The 16,878-nt window shown below is 43.6% G+C and overlaps 1 protein-coding gene across 1 annotated transcript in view; it reads right to left on the bottom strand.

Moving 5' to 3' along the window:
• Positions 1-16,878, bottom strand: part of braf (B-Raf proto-oncogene, serine/threonine kinase) — a 122,926-nt gene that overhangs the window by 68,132 nt on the left and 37,916 nt on the right. Inside the window, exons 2-3 of the mRNA XM_087996937.1 lie at positions 8,517-8,774; positions 2,335-2,438 (exon numbers count right to left, since the gene is read on the bottom strand). Coding sequence (XP_087853063.1) covers positions 2,335-2,438; positions 8,517-8,774 — 362 coding nt within the window. The remainder of the gene's footprint in view (positions 1-2,334; positions 2,439-8,516; positions 8,775-16,878) is intronic.

The following is a 16,878-nucleotide window of genomic DNA, read 5'->3' as shown; positions in this document are numbered from 1 at the left end:
GGAAACCAGAGCTTAGATTAGAGTGGTGCTGGAAAAGCACAGCAGGCCAGGCAGCATCCGAGGAGCAGGAAAAAAAGTCGACATTTCGGACAAAAGCCCTTCATCAGGAATGAAGCCCTTAATCAAGAACCTGTCTATTTCTGTCTTAAAAACACTCAATGACTTGCCTCCACAGCCTTCAGTGGAAATGAGTTGCACTAATTCATCACTCTCTGTGGCTGAAGCAATAGACCCTCCCTGATGGTTTAATTTTTGGCAATGGGCAACTTCAAGAGGGACTGGATCAAAATTTACTGAGAATGAGATTCAGGAATTGCAGAAATATCATACTTCTTGGTATTTAATAAAATAAGAGCCCCTTAAAATAGGAAGGAGACAAGATTAAATAGGTCAACAGTGAGCTGTGGATAAGTACCTCAAGATCACGTCAATGGTTTCATGATAAAGTTTGTTTGAAGAGTTCGTGGTCATTATCACTTCATACTTTGCTTTTAGATTGCAGCTCTGCAAAGTTTAAGAGATTTGTGTCCCTCTATTTTGAATAGAAAACTCAAAAATACACCTTCTTGACAATCCTGATAGGTCTGCCATTAGGCACAAGACAGATAAGCTTTGTGGTCATCTCACCAATATCTTAGTAAGACCAATGATTAATTACAATATGGATTATAAATTCAACACACCTCTCAACACAGCTAGGTCAAGGATAGGGAAGAAAATCAGCTTAGTTTCTGAATTTCTGATTTTCAGAAGGATCATGAACATGTGGATATGGCTGGTAGGTGCTGGCTCAACCCAAGATTAGGTGCACCTTTGATGCTCATGTACTGTAACTTGTTTAGACATACCAACGGGAATGTGGCATCTTGAAAAAGACACCAGTGATAGCAGCTCAACAAGAAACAATACATTCAGAAGATGAAAGCAATGTGATATTCAATCTTATTAACTACAACTGAAGGAACACTGGCCCCACAAACTTTAAACCAAGGTAACAATGTTGCTAATTGCCAAAGGAACACTGATCTTGCAAACTAAAATAACACCATAACAACTAAATAATAGAATTGTATGAGGCATCTCGACTGACCATGTCTTGCTGCCTTTTGACTGTCTTTATCCCTTTTAAAAGTGCCATCGTTTTGATTTTCTTCCCCCAAAGTTCCCAAACAATGCAACAGCATATAAAACAGTAATTGCTGTCCTGGAATTGGAGGAAATCACCTCTAATATCTAAAATACCTCAAAATAAAAAGAGCAGCTTTTACAACCACAATTTTTTTCCTGCCTCCATCTTGGATTACCCAAAATATTGCGTGCAATTCTGCTCTCCTTCCTATTGGAAGGATGTTGTGAAACTTGGAAGGGTTCAGAAAAGCTTTACAAGGGTGTGCCAGGGTGGAGAATTTGAGCTATAGGGAGAGGTTGAACAGACTGGGCTGTTTTCTCTGAAGCGTCAGAGGCTGAGGGTGACCTTACAGAGGTTTATAAAATTATGAGGGGCATGGATAGGATAAGTTGACAAGATCTTTTCCCTGTGGTGGTGGAGTCCAGAATGAGAGGGCATAGGTTTAGAGTGAGAGGGGAAAGATATAAAAGGGACTTAAGCAGCAACTTTTTTAGATTAGATTAGATTACTTACAGTGTGGAAACAGGCCCTTCGGCCCAACAAGTCCACACCGCCCCGCAGAAGCGCAACCCACCCATACCCCTACATTTACCCTTAGCTAACACTACGGGCAATTTAGCATGGCCAATTCACCTGACCTGCACATCTTTGGACCGTGGGAAGAAACCGGAGCACCCGGAGGAAACCCACGCAGACACGGGAAGAACGTGCAAACTCCACACAGTCAGTCGCCTGAGGCGGGAATTGAACCCGGGTCTCTGACGCCGTGAGGCAGCAGTGCTAACCACTGTGCCACCGTGCCACCTAGGGTGGTACATGTATGCAATGAGCTGCCAGAGGAAGTGGTGGAGGCTAGTACAATTAGCATTCAAAAGCATCTGGATGAATATATGAATAGGAAGGATTTAGAGGGATATGGGCCAAGTGTTGGCGAACGGGACTAGATTAGATTAGGATATCTGGTCGGCATGGACAATTTAGACTGAAGGGTCCATTTCCATGCTGTACATTTCTATGGTTCTATGACTGACCCTCACTTTCACACCCTAAATTATTTTAAATAAACCTTTTCACAATAAAGCTAGCAGCCAAAAGCCAATCAGGGCTCATCTCTGCAGGGGTTCCTCACTTCATGCCACTCCAGAGCAGAGATCTCTTTGACCCTACAAGCCAGTGCCACCAGGTTCCCTAAGCACACAACTCACCCATCCTGCGTCCTGTAGACTGCACAGCAGTCCGCGGTCAGTCCCCTCATCATCAGAGCTTTCTTCAGGCTGTCTCTCACAGTCACCCCACACCGCGCTGGGACCTGGGAAAAGGCAAAAGGGATTAAGCACAGCATTGGCTGCTGCTACTCTTACAACTATCCTGAGTGCATGGTCTCAACTTCCATTTTAAAATGTCTGTTGACATCACAGTTTCAGCCAAGACTGCACAGTGACAATACATGAAGGCAAATAACTGGGTACTCTCTCTTTTGGATGACCATACAGTTATGGATTATTACAAAGAGTTTCTTGCTTCAACTCAGTTGGAAGACATATCACTCCTACAACTCATTGGCAGACCAGAATGGTTATAGACTGCAAGCAGCCAGTGGGCAAGTGTTCAAAGTTCATTCAAGACTTGAGTTTAAAAATATGTTTGTCACCTCAAGCATAAATGTTGCAGACAGCCATTCATTACATGTCAGCTTACTGAAGTGGGGTTGGCCCACTAGCATATACAGAGCAGAGTGCATGCTTGCTGTGTCAGATGGGCATAGGCCCCAGCTGCAAGTAGCATGGGAACCCAACTTAACTGGGCAAAGAGCTCAGGTTGGTGATCTCAGTGCATGGAAAGTGATGTCTCCTTTTCCCAAAAACTGCAAACTGACGTTTTCTTACTCATGGGATATGGGCATCGCTGACTGGGCCAGCATTCATTACATCAATGGAAATAGCATTCTACAACAGTCCAGCTTGTCAATAAGCTAAGTGGCACCTTTCCTCTTCAGTCCCCCAAGCCATGGTCCATTTATTAGACTGCAGGTCACAACAGCAATATTGGCAAGCTATGTAAGGGTTTGACCAACTAGCTTTGAGCGTCAGGCCCCAAGTTCAGACCCCACATTACAGATTAAAGACTTGGCATTGGAAAGACCAATAGGGACCACAGGAACAGATGGCTTGTCGGAATGCTGTTGTCCCTTTCATAAAATCGTGCATTTTCATCAAACTGAAACCAAAACAAAACACCTCTTCACCTGCATGGAGGGTCAATATATTGTTAAGAAAATGATTTGGAGTGAAATTTTGTAACAATGACTCAATACTTTCCATCTGTACTCGAAGAAGATATTGAACAACAGGAAAGGAAACCACTAATATCTGTACTCTGTTCATAACCTCATGTTATGGTAAAGCACTTCACCAGTTAATGAGGTACTTCCAATTTTAGTCACTGTTGCAATATCAGGAAGTGCAGCGGACAATTTGAACAGCTATTAAATGCACAATCAGATCATCTGTTTCAATAAACAGGGTACTCTTCTCATCTTCAAACAGTACCACTGAATCTTTTATATCTTTCAAAATGGGGAGATCAAGCCTCAGGTTCGTTTCTAATTTAAAAGACAGCACCTCGTTAGTGCAGTGTTCCTTCAGTTTTTCTTTAATTAATTCATGGGACGTGGGCAAGCATTTGTTGCCCATCCTCAATTCCCCAGAGGGCAGTTAAGAGTCAACAATATTGGAGCCACATGTAGGCCAGCCCAGATAAAGATGGCAGATTTCCTTCCCTAAAGGACATTAATGAACCAGATGGGTTTTTACAACAAATCAGTTACAAAGTCATTGCTAGACTAGTTTTTTTTAATTCCAGATTGTACCGAATTCAAATCTCACCGTCTCCCAAGGTGGGATTTGAAGCAATGTCCCCAGAACATTAGATAGAGTTTAATGACATTACCACTACTCTTCCCTTAATGCACTGGAATGTCAGGCAAGATTGCATGTTTAAACCTCTAGAGGAGGGCCTGAAGCAGCGATTTTCTTACTCGGAGACAAGAGTGATACCAGATGAGCGAAGGTTGATATTGCTGTTTGAGTAAAATACATTGGGGGTGGGGGGGGGGGGGGGGGGGGGGGGGGGGGGGGGGAATGCCATGCACCGTCAATGCAACATTCTGAACTCTCAGCACCTCAACAATGGTACATACTTTTGACCCTGACGACCCTTGTACACTGGGGACAACGCAGAGATGAGTCACAAGTCCTAGCCTAGTGCTAGAGGTCCAAGATGCAAGTAAAGACTGGAGATATCAGGAATTCTTGAAATTAGGTGAGGGAATGATTACCCCATGGAGCTCTACACATGGGATTGAATGTTTAAGGTAGATCAATCAGAGCCACTAAGGCAAAGTAAAATTATGACAGCACCACATGCAGACATAAACGGAGATTGACAAAAGACAAATTAAGGATTGAGAACCTTCACATGAAGAATGATTAATAAGCAGGATAGACTTCAGGTAAGGCAGTACAATCCAAATTACACGGGAATCATTTCAGAATTCAATGCTATAATGTGGAATGGGGTGGGGAGGAGACAAAAGAAAAGGTAGGAAATATTCGATAAATGGAGAAAGACAGGGAATGGAAGGGGAAGATGTAGTAAAGGTGGAGAGAGAATGAGGCAGAGAAGGAGAGGGAAGGAAACAGAGATACAAACACACAGTTAATACTTTCGGTTTGCTCGGTAAATAGTCTTCCTGGGGAGACCAATCGCCAGAAGGTACAGAGGCAAATAGATTGGACAAGGGATTAGAGGGAAGTTGAGGAGAATTTTTTTTTCACTCACAGAATGGCGAGATCATCTGGAACTCATTACTGTATGAAAAGACATAAATCCTCAGAACACCTTTTTACAAATTTACATATACACTAACTGTGGGAACTTAAAAGGCTGGCAGACCAAACTGCAAGATGGGAATACGTTGGATAAAAACATTTTCAACCAGCACAGACACAAAGAGGCTGAATGTCCACAATCTGTGCTCTGAATGTTCTATGCTGCCTGTTGAGGGTTGTGAATACATAGCATGGGCACAGTCAGTGAAAAACAAAGCTCAGGGTTAGGGGCAATAACCTACAATGAGAACAAAAAATCATAGAACTTAATTAAAAATACACAAGCATTATCACTCTCTTAGGGAGAGATGGTGGCCAAAAACAATGACTTTTTTTATTTAACACTTTTAATACAAGACTTAGAAATAGAAGGAGGGTCGATCATCATGACACACCTTCAACCTCAATGTCACTACCCCGCACAATCCCCAAAATCCTTTACATCTTTAACATTTAGAAATCCATCAAACTCAGTCTCAAATATACTCTAGACTGAGCCCTTTTGAGGCAGAGAAATCCAAAGATTTACTGCCCACTACATTTTAAAAATTCTCTCATGGGATGTGGGTTTTGTTGGCTGGGCCAGCATTTATTGCTCTCGCCCAGAGAGCAGTTAAGGGTCAGCCATATTGCTGTGGGCCTGGAGTCACATGTGGACCCAACCAGATAAGGTTTTCTTTTCACGACAATTAACAATGACTAAATGGCTGCCATTAAACTGGATATTTTTTTGAAAAATTCAGATTTTTATTAGGTTCACCAGAACCTGGGGTTAATCTGGATTATTAGTCAAAGGACATTGACCATGACACCACTGTCTACCCACAAGTGAAGAAATTCCTCTTTATCTCAGCTTTAAGTGGTCTCCCTCTATTCAGAGACTGTATTCAAGGCTCCACTCTGTTTTCCTAATGCTCTTCACTGCAAAATGGATAATACTGAGTCACATTAGTATGTATTAGGAACCAAATGTTTCGTCAAATAGGTAGGTTTTAAGGATCATCTTCCAGAAGGCAAGAGGGACTGAGGTTCAGAGAGGATGATGAACGAGAAAGTTAAAAGACTGGGAAAATGTCAAAAGGGATTGAAACCCAGAGGGTCAGGTGGTCAGTAGCAAAAATGGTAGATGATCCAATCTGATTAAAAAGGCAAGGGTCTAAACTTCAAATCAATAGTCACAGGCTGTCTCGTGATCTGACAAAAACTGTCACTTTATTCATTATTGAAAAGTGACAGTCAGGTTTGGCAGTGATGAATGGTTTAATTGCAACCTCACCAGCAGAACTGAAGCAGAAAGTGCCACATCCATGTTGTTAGACTGGCTTCTGTAATGTAAAGCCACGACCCACCAATATACGTAGCCTTTTGCAGACCTTCATTTTGGTCCCCAGCTTGTCGCCATCAGATGCGCGGATTCCCGGCTGCTTCTGATCCACCCAGCTGGATTCTCACAACCCCACAATTCACCGCCAACCTCCACACAGCCAAGCCTGATTTCCTCCCTCCAGCCTGATTTCACCCCTTCCAGTGCCTGACTGCCACCACTCCCAGACTAACCCCTCCGCCAATCCAATGTAACTGGATTTCCCAACCCCAGCCTGACTTCGCACCCCCCCAAAAAACTTCCCCCAGCTTAATTTCCCATCCCAGCCTGCTTTCCCCCAAAACCTCTCCCAGCCTGATATCCTATCCCCAGCCTGATTCCCCCTAAAGCCTCCCCAGCCTGATCCCCCCCTGAAAACCTCCCTGCCTGATTTCCCATCCCCAGACCGAATCCCCCTCCAAAATGTCCCCCAGCCTGATTTCCCATCCCCAGCCATCCACCCCCCCCCACAAAGCCTCCCCCAGCCCGATTCCCCTGCAAAACCTCTCCAGTCGACTCCCCCTCCAAAACCACCTGCCTAAATCCCCCTCTCCCACCAAAACCTGATTTCACACCCTCCACCCTGCAACTCCCAAAAGCCAGATTTCCCCACCACCTCCAAATGTGATCACCTCTCCCCGCATCTCTCCCCCCCCCCCCCCCCCCCCCCCCGCCGCCGGCCAAACTTGATCTCCTCCCCCATTGAGATACTCGGCACTGGGGCAATGTGGGATGTGAAGAGGAAGGGCAGCTGTCGCGATGTCTGGCGGTATCATTTTATTAGGAAAGAATAGAGCCTTGAATTCAACCAGCAAATAGGTCAAGACTTAAACACAAATATATGTATCACACAAAGTCTGGATGTAAGTTAGTTCACTAAGCTGGAAGGTTTGTTTTCGGACATTTCGTCACCACATCATCAGTGAGAGTCTCCGCTGAAGTGCGGGAGCTATGTCCCGCCTCTCTATTTAAAGGTCTTGATTTCTTCAGGTGGGTGATGTCATTTCCGGTTACTTTTTTTTCCCAAGAGAAGGTAGGTGGGGTCTAAATCGATGCATTTATTGACGGAGTTCTGGTTAGAATGCCAGGCCTCCAGAAATTCTCATGTGTGTCTTTGTTTTGCCTGTCCTAGGATGTGTGTTGTCCCAGTCAAAGTGACTTCCTGCTTTGTCTGTATGTATGGAAACCAGTGATAATTTCTTCCCACTAGGATACATGAACACCAACTAGCCACCAAAAAGACACGACCCACTATCACTAGTTTCCAAACACACAGACAAAGCAGGACGTCACTTTGACTGGGGCAACACACACATCCTAGGACAGGCAAAACAAAGACAGACATGAGAATTTCTGGAGGCCTGGCATTCTAACCAGAACTCTGTCAAAAAACACATCGATTTAGACCCCACCTACCTCCCCTTGAAAGAAAAAAGAACTGGAAATGACATCACCCACCTGAAGAAACCAAGACCTATAAATAGAGAGGCGGGACATACCACCCCCTCTTCACCGGAGACTCTCACTGATGATGTTACCTAGTCACGGTGACAAAACGTCTGAAAACAAACCTTCCAGCTCAGTGAGCTAACTTACAGACTTATCAACCTGATCTACAGATCTTTTTAAAAAATGTTAGTTCAAAGTGTGTGGAAATTAAAGGAGAGTAATCATAAGCAAAATTGGAACTCAGGAATCCAATCAGTTTGATTTGATTTGAGCACTGGTTTGGTTCAGCAAACCTCTATGTGGGGTACACTGAGTAGATGAACAAGAAAACACCATTAGTAGCAGGACACAGGATAGTGGACACATTTAGTGGGGCACAGTGGACACAATTAATATTGTGAAGGGGTCCCATTTAATCGTGTAAATCAGGCAGACGAATGATGGAACACTAGGGGCACATGGAGATGTTAAAACCAAATTAATAAAAAGAATCAACTTTTAAGAAAGAGCTCCAAGTGGTTAGGTATGACAGTAGGTGCAGGTAGGTGGTGTTAAGGAAACATATTTGTATTATGTCCACACAGGTCCACAATACAAATTACCTTCTAGTTTTCCAGTCTTCATGAACTTACCCTGCAGTTGTTCCTCAGAATCTCATGTCACCCCCTTCACTGTTTTTACTCACCACAGTCCTCTGTTTGTTGGGCAGGAAGACTCGAACAATAGGTTTCTGAGGAGATTTGGGGTTGGCCCTCAAACTGTCGCTCGGGTTCTGTAATAGGCTCGGACAATTCTGAGTGACAGTGAGGTGGGTGCAGGGTTCCATCAGCTCCGCCAGGCTGGGATTACTGTTTGGGAACTCTGTGCCATTCCCCATGGACTCCAACAATTGCTGTTCACGCTGTTGCAGGGCATCCAGCTTGCTCGTGTATTCTTCGTAAGCCTGGAAAAGAATACAAGCTACTTAACATGGAGACGTGGTGGGCATTTTTAGCAAATGTTCCCCAATCACAGAAGTACTCATGCGTGGAAGGTGCAGCATATCGAGTCTGCGCCAGGTTTCCAAATGAACAATTTACTTCATTCTATTCACCTACCTTTTCCCTGTAATCCTATTCCTCTTAACAGCTCAGCAAAGCTAAACTGAAATTAATCATTTAAAATAATTTACATCCCAATACATTTCAGTTAATGACATGGAGATTTTTAACAGTGTATAATATACTGGATATAAAGCATCATTTTGAAGACCTCCTACAAACACGTTAAACTGTGCAAATTGTCCGAAACACGCTTAGTGCCACTTAACCCCAAAGCTAGTTAACTAAGCTGTGAATCATGTAACAGCAGCTCATTCAGTTTATCATGCCTTTGAGAAAGCTACACAATGAGTCCAGCCTTCTTGGTCTTCACTATAGCCCTGCATATGTCTCCCCTTCAAGTACTAATCCCACTCTCATTAGAGAGTTATCACTGCATCTGCTTCCACCACACTATCAGGTTTTACATTGCAGATCATAACACTCTGCATATAACAAAAACCTTTTGCCGACTAACGTATGTCTGAGGTCTCTGGTTAATGACTTTCTTGTTCATCAAACCAGTTTCTCCTCATTTATTTAACAGGGAGGAAAGGCGGAATATGTTGGCGGGGGTGAGAGAGACAGAGAGAGACAAAGACAGATTTCAGGGAAACACATCAGATTTGTAAACTTGCCCCATAGTGTTAGGTCAATTAATCAGAGGGAAATGGGTCTGGGTGGGTTACTATTTGGAGGGTCGGTGTGGACTGGTTGGGCCGAAGGGCCTGTTTCCACACTGTAGGGAATCTAATCTAATTTAATCTAATCTCCTGAATTATCAAAACCATGAATTACCAAATAACATGCAAAGCATTACAATTGTTCAACATTCAATGCTCAAGAGCGATTAAAGGACAATAAATTCTGCTCTAGTCAGTGAAATTCACATCCCATGTACAAATGTTAAAAGTCTCTATTTGTACAACACCACCACCACATCTCATACACAGACACATATGACATTCTCTGCAGAATTATTCGATATTTTTTTAAAAATGAGGATAACTTTAACTTTGGGTGACAGTGTTAAGCTGACAATAGTGATTATGCTGCCACTCAGACAAGCAACTGGCTCCAGCTCAATCAATCAGTCCCAATCCTGACCCGATAGAGCTTTTTTAAAAATACGTCAAGCATCTCAACAGTTAGACATGGTAGATGGGTGGCTATGGTACTGGACTATCAATCTGAAGGTCACAAGTTCCAATCCTATTTTGTTAGATATGGTCAAATCAAACTGTTCAGAGATGTTATTACACACCTCTGGAACAGGTGGGATTAGAGTCAAAGAGGTATAGAGTTGTACAGCACAGAAATAGTGCCTGCAGTCTAACTCGTCATGCCAACTTAATATCCTAAATTAATCTAGTCCCATTTGCCAGCATGTGGCCCATATCTCTCTAAACCCTTCCTATTCATATACCCATCCAGATGCTTTTAAAATGTTGTAATTTTACCCAACTCCACTACTTCCTTCGACAGCTTATTTCATAGACACACCACCCACTGCATGAAAAAGTTGCCTCTCAAGTCCGTTTAAATCTTTCTCCTCTCATCCTAAACCTACGCCCTCTAGTTTTGTTCTCCCCCGTCCCAGGGAAAAGACCTTGTCTATTTATCCTATCCATGCCCCTCATGACTTTATAAACCTCTATAAGGTCACCCCTCAACCTTCAATGCTCCAGGGAAAACAGCCCCAGCCGATTCAACCTCTCCCTATAGCTCAAATCCTCCAACCCTCGCAACATGCTTGTAAATCTTTTCTGAACCCTTTCCAGTTTAATAACATTTTTCCTATAGCAGGGAGAGCAATATTCCAAAAGTGGTCTAACCAATGACCTGCAACATGACCTCCCAACTCCTGTAAGCAATGAAGGCAAGTGTACCAAATGTCTTCTTCATTACTTGAACCCAGATCTGTCTTTTACTCTTGGTATCCTCACTACTTGTTCCACTCACTCCTCTGTTCACATTGTTAATAGAAGTAAAACCCATCGTTTTCCAGCCCCAGTCAGTTCTGAAGAGAAGTCACTGGGATTTGATAGATGCTGCCAGACCTGCTTGAGTTCCTCCAGCTACAATTGCAGCCTAACGCCTTATTATTTAACCCATTTAAACACTGGTATCAAATTCAAGGGAATCAGTTCTATATTCATTTCAAGGTCACTATAGATATTTTTTAAATCAACCAATTCAAGTTGTGCGATTTAACACCTTTGGAACAGGAGGCACTTGGACCTCTGGCTCAGAGATCAGAACATAACAATATGGATGTGATTCCATTGGAGGGGTTACAGAGAAGATTCACCAGGATGCTGTCTGGGTTTGAGCATTTCAGCTCCGAAAAGAAGCTGGATAGCTTGGGCTGCTTTCATCGGAGTAGGGAAGGTTGCGAGGTTGGGGGGATGCAGATTGAGGTGTGTAAGATTATGAGAGGCATGGACAGGATGCATAGCAAGCAGCTTTTCCCCTTTGTGGAAGGGTTAATAACAAGGAGGCACAACTTTAGAAGTGGGAGACAGGAGGTTCAGACGAAAACCTTTCTCACAGCGTGGTGGGGGTCTGGAAGGCATTGCCTCGGGGAGGGCAGTTGAGTCAGGAAACCTGATACCCTTTAAAGAAATACTTGGATGGGCACTTGGAGTGTCATAATATTCAAGGCAATAGGATTAGTGCCAGAAAGTGGGACTGGTGTAGGGAGCAATATATTTTTTACGGTACAGACTTAATGCGCCAAAGAGCCTCTTCTGCACTGTATGATTTTATGACATTATCACAGTGCCACAAAGAGCTCCTCAGGGTTGATATAACATCCCAAGATGGGTCAAAGCTGAATCCAGTAGTTTGAACGTACAATGGATATACAAATTCCATTCCTTTGTATTTTATACTCTTTGAGGTTGAGGAGTATATCGGACTGGTGAGCAGCCATGAATAGATTTCAATATCAACTCTTAACTCACTGTGGTTCGATGTTATGAAATAAATCCTTTATCTTAACAGGAGTATATCAGTGCTTCTGCCCCATTGGAGCATTCTCACAGCCCTGTTTTCTTAGCCCAATCAACAAAAGCCCCTATTCCTTTCTCTCTCATGCAACTATCTAGCTTCCCCTTAAATGCCTCAACTACTGCCTACGGTTGTGAGATCCACATTGCAACAACTCTTTGAGGAACTGGTTCCCACTAAACTCTCTATTAGAATTGTGGAATTATACAGAAGAGAAGAAGTCCTTTAGTCTGTACCACTTTCCCACACTAGGCCCACGGCCTTGAATGTTATGATACTTCAAGTGCTCGTCCAAGTAGGTTTCTCGCCTCAAATACTACCACAGTCGGTGTGTTTCACAGCCACACTACCCTCTGGTTGAAAGACGTTTCCCTCAAATCCCCTCAAAAACTTCTGCCTTTTATTTTACAATTATGCCCCTTGTTATTGACACTTCAACTAATGGAAACATTAATATCTTTTCTTTATGACCCCTAATTTTGGTCTCCACAAAAATGGAAACATTTCTTTCACATCTATCTAACTATATCCCCAAACAGAATAGCTGTAGAACCTTTTCTCTTTTGGAGAAAAGAGCCTCAGTGTAGCCTCAAGATGCAACCTCTCAGTTCAGATATAATTCTCATGAATGCTTCTTGCACCTTGCAAGAGGATTTCAGTTCAGAAGTAAAGATGTCTGACTATAGTTACACATTGGCCAGACCTAGAGAATTACATACAATCTTTACCTACTTAGAAAAGGATATACTGGGAAAAAGGGCAGCACATGACTCAGTAGTTAGCACTGCTGCCTCACAGTGCCGGGTCCCAGGTTCGAGTCCAGCCTCAGATGATTGTACAAACTCCACACAAACATTCTCTCAGTGTCTGTGCGGGTGCTCTGGTTTCCTCCCACAGTCCAAGGATGCGCAGGTTAGATGGATTTACCATGCTAAATTGCCCATAGTGTTCAAGGATGTGCAGGCTATATAGATCAGGCATAGGGAATGCAGGGTTGCAGTAAGTCTGGGTGGGATGCTCTTTGGTGGGTCAGTATGAACCCAATAGGCTGAATGGCCTGGTTCCATGCTGTAGGGATTCTATGATTTAAATTGCTGACGATTTGTATTGAAGGGAGTGCAATGGAGGATCAATACAATGACACCAAAGATGGCAGACTGGTTCGACTGGGTCTGCATTCATTAGAGTTGAGAGAAGAACGAGATCCAACTGAAATGTTCAAAATGCCATCCGAGCCGGAGAGACAACACACAGGGAGAACAATTTTCCCCGATTGGGGAATCAAGAAACAAAGGACCACAGTATCAGCAAATTACCATATTACCAAAAGGATGTGGATGCTTTGGAGAGGGTGCAAAGGAGGTTCACCAGGATGTTGCCTAGTATGGAGGGTGCTAGCTATGAAGAGAGGTTGAGTGGATGAGGATTGTTTTCATTAGAAAGAGGGAGGTTGAGATGGACCTGATTGAGGCCTACAAAATCATGAGGGGTGTAGACAGGGGTGGATAGCAATAAACTTTTTCCCAGATTGGAGGACTCAATTACTAGGGGTCACGAGTTCAAACTGAGAAGGGAAAAGTTTAGGGGAGATATAGGGGGAAGTTCTTCACGAAGAAGGTGGTGGGTGCCTGGAATGTGTTGTCAGCGGAGGTGGTAGGGGTGGGAATGATGTTTAAGATGTATCTAGACAGATCCATGAATGGGCAGGGAGCGGAGGGATACAGACCTTTAGGAAATAGGCGACAGGTTTAGATAGAGGATCTGGATCAGCACAGGCTTGGAGGGCTGAAGGGCCTGTTCCTGTTCCTGCACCTGCACTGTAATGTTCTTTGAAATATGGGGCAGACCATTTAGGACTGAGAGGAGGAAAATTCTTTTCACTCCAAGGGTGGAATTCTCGACCATAGAAGGCTATGAAATCACTGAATGCACACAAGAAAGACACAGATACATTTTAGATGCTAAAGCATCAAGGGATATGGGGAGAAAAGGGAAATAGAGAATCAACCATGATCATGTTGAATGGTGGAAAAGGCTCGAAGGGCCGAGTGGCCTGCTCCTGCTCCAAGTTCCTATGTTCTCCATTGCCTCTATAGCCAGTTGATAATATGAAGACTGGAACCAAGCACAGTGATCTTTATATATGTTTAACAAACCTTCCCTGCGATGCCTCTGGAAATTAAGCTCAAGATTTGCTTTTCTTTTTTAAGAAGAAAAAAAACCTTATTAACCAGCATTGCTACTTTGAGCGAGTTAAGCTGCAAAAAAAAAAGCAACAATGAAAATTTGCTGCTCTTTCTTCATCTCTGACAGCATGGGGATTAGTACAACAAAGGCTGAAAAGCAGAGAGGGAACACAGGAGGCTAACACCTTTAACATCTCAGCATCTTACCTGCGCTGACATCAATTGTTACAGTTACCCTGAGAATGTAACTGTTAAAAAACATTTTGTGATTTACATATGAAAGAAGTGAAACTAACATGGTCATTCTAACAGATGAGAGACTTAACAAACAACTAAGGTATTTTTCAATGTATAATTTCAGTTACATCACACTGTAAATGTTTGCTATAAATTGTGTGTCTTACAATTGTGTCCTTCACAACCACCTGATGAAGGAGCGTCGCTCCGAAAGCTAGTGTGCTTCCAATTAAACCTGTTGGACTATAACCTGGTGTTGTGTGATTTTTAACTTTCATCCCACACCGAGTACTTGGAATCAACATGCACGCAGACACACGTTACAGAAATCTGGCAACGAACGGCCCACATAAGAGACTAAACTTCCCCCTCATAACAAAGAAACAACCTAATGCAACTATATTTCTATTGGTCACAGCAAAGTCAGGTCAATCGTATTTTATCAGTGGTGAGAACGTGAATCTCAACACATCAGAGTGCTCAAAGCATCCCAATAAACAGTGAGAATTGAGCCCTCATGCAGCCAAGATACAACAGGTGAACCAAAGTCATCACTCTAGTCCTGCAATTGGAAAGAAAACTGAGCCACAGGCAGCACTTTCCTCCTCGGTAGTTTTTAAAAAAAAATTGTACTTCTCTCAGATTGTTAGTGGCCAAAAGGTCCATTGACAGTGCGAGATGTCTAGCACATGGAGACCAGTATTCCTACACAATGCCCAACAATATGGCTCTGTACAGCAGTGTCCTGGAGCAAAGAGGGGACAGCAAACAAGAAATGAGGGAACCGGGTTGGGAATGACAGTCAAAAGACATAGGTGGGTCTGGATGGAGATTATACAAAGGTGGGAATTAGCCATCAACAAAACAGCTCTGTTAGAAAGAATGTCAGATGGAAGGAATGTAATACCTGGGTAACTGGATTCAGACAGCAAAGCAAAGACAACAGGGTAAACAGCAATCCAGTGTGTGAAGAACACAGTGCTGGGATTGGCACTTCAGTTAGAGGGAGAAATCTGTTCGGTGGGGCATGTGCAAGTGTTTCAAAAGAGCATCAGAATATTTTCATCCATTCACGAAATAGAGGAGCTCAAAGTCAAAGGGAATATTCACAGTCAAAAAGTGTGGTGATGGAAAAGCACAGCCAGTTAGCCAGCATCAGAGAAGCAGGAGAATCAACGTTTCGGGCAGAAGCTCTTCATCAGGAATGTTCACAGGCCAGACTCCCAAACTGTCCGGGGAACTCCCGGCCCGCCTTCCCGGGACGCCTGGGGACCTCGCAGCCCTGAAACCTAGTTTAGGCCTTTCTATTGTCTGAGCCAAGCAAGGAAAGGCAACAAGCCGTGTGAATTAAGCTCAGTCTACATGCATAGCCACTTAGTCAAATTTCTAATTTCAGTTGTCATCAAACCCTGTGCAAATGTTCGCACGTTTATGAATGAAACAAGTAAAAAGGATGTGGAGTTGAAGAAAATATACTTTCACCTCCTAAAATGCTCAACTTTGAATTCAATCATAAAAAAACACATCTATCCATCTCTCAAAGGCAATCAAAGAACATCCTCCACATGATTCATTTAATTGTTCTTGGGATGTTGGCATCGCTGGCTCAACTGGCATTTATTGCCTGATCTATTTACATTCAGCAAGGGGATGGTGCCTGGTGAGCCAGCTGCCTGAATACCTGCAGTTTGGCTGATGCAGGGGATAACCACACTGCAGTTAAGGAGGTGATTGCAGAGGGACCCAGCGACAGAGAAGGGAAAGTCAACCTATTTCCGAATCAAGGATGAAGTGCGGCTCGGAGACCTCGGCATGCAGGTGTTAGGTGCTCAGAGGTGCAGCTGGTGACGTTCACCCCTGTATGCTGCCCTTGTCCTTCCAGATAAGGGAAGTCACAGGTTTGAAAGGCGCTGTCTATGTGTCCCTGGTGGCTGCATTGTACCTTGAGAACAATGCTCATTGTGTGCCAAGGTGCAGGAAGTTTAAGCCATAGACAGTTGCTGTTCAAGCTGGTTGCTTTGTGCAAGGTCGAGTGGTGTTGGACCCAGGCACATATTCAGACAATTTGTGAATATGCCACCACATCGCTGACTTGGACAATACAGATGAAAATGCCCCAGGGAGTGAATTGTCCACTGTATCATTCCCAGTATTTGGCTTGCTCCTGTAGCCCAAATATTTCTGTGGTAGACCCCATTCAGGTCTTCGTTAACGGTAATCACTGAGGCGATATTAGTGGGTGATTCTGAAGATGTATCACTGAATATAAATCGAAGGTAGCTAGATTCTCTCTTGCTGGAGTTGTAATTTTCTGGATCTTGTGGGTACAAACTCTTAGCTCAAGCCGGAAGATTGTTTGGATATAGACAAGGGCTGCTTCAGTATCTGAGGAGTAGCGAATGGTACTGAACATTGTGCAGTCATCAGGGAACATCCCTACTTCGGATCTTAGAACGTACAGCGTGGTGATTGTAACGGGGTCAGCCAGGTGAACCTCAGAATATGGGATCCCTGATTGAAGCAGGTTAACAGC

This window comes from Chiloscyllium plagiosum, unplaced genomic scaffold (genome assembly GCF_037043375.1).
Source record: "Chiloscyllium plagiosum isolate Xiang-an unplaced genomic scaffold, Cpla_swu_hap1 HiC_scaffold_19, whole genome shotgun sequence".
Classification (NCBI taxonomy): Eukaryota; Metazoa; Chordata; class Chondrichthyes; order Orectolobiformes; family Hemiscylliidae; genus Chiloscyllium; species Chiloscyllium plagiosum.
Note: the sequence above shows the minus strand (reverse complement) of the source record. Positions and strands in the feature narration are given on the sequence as shown.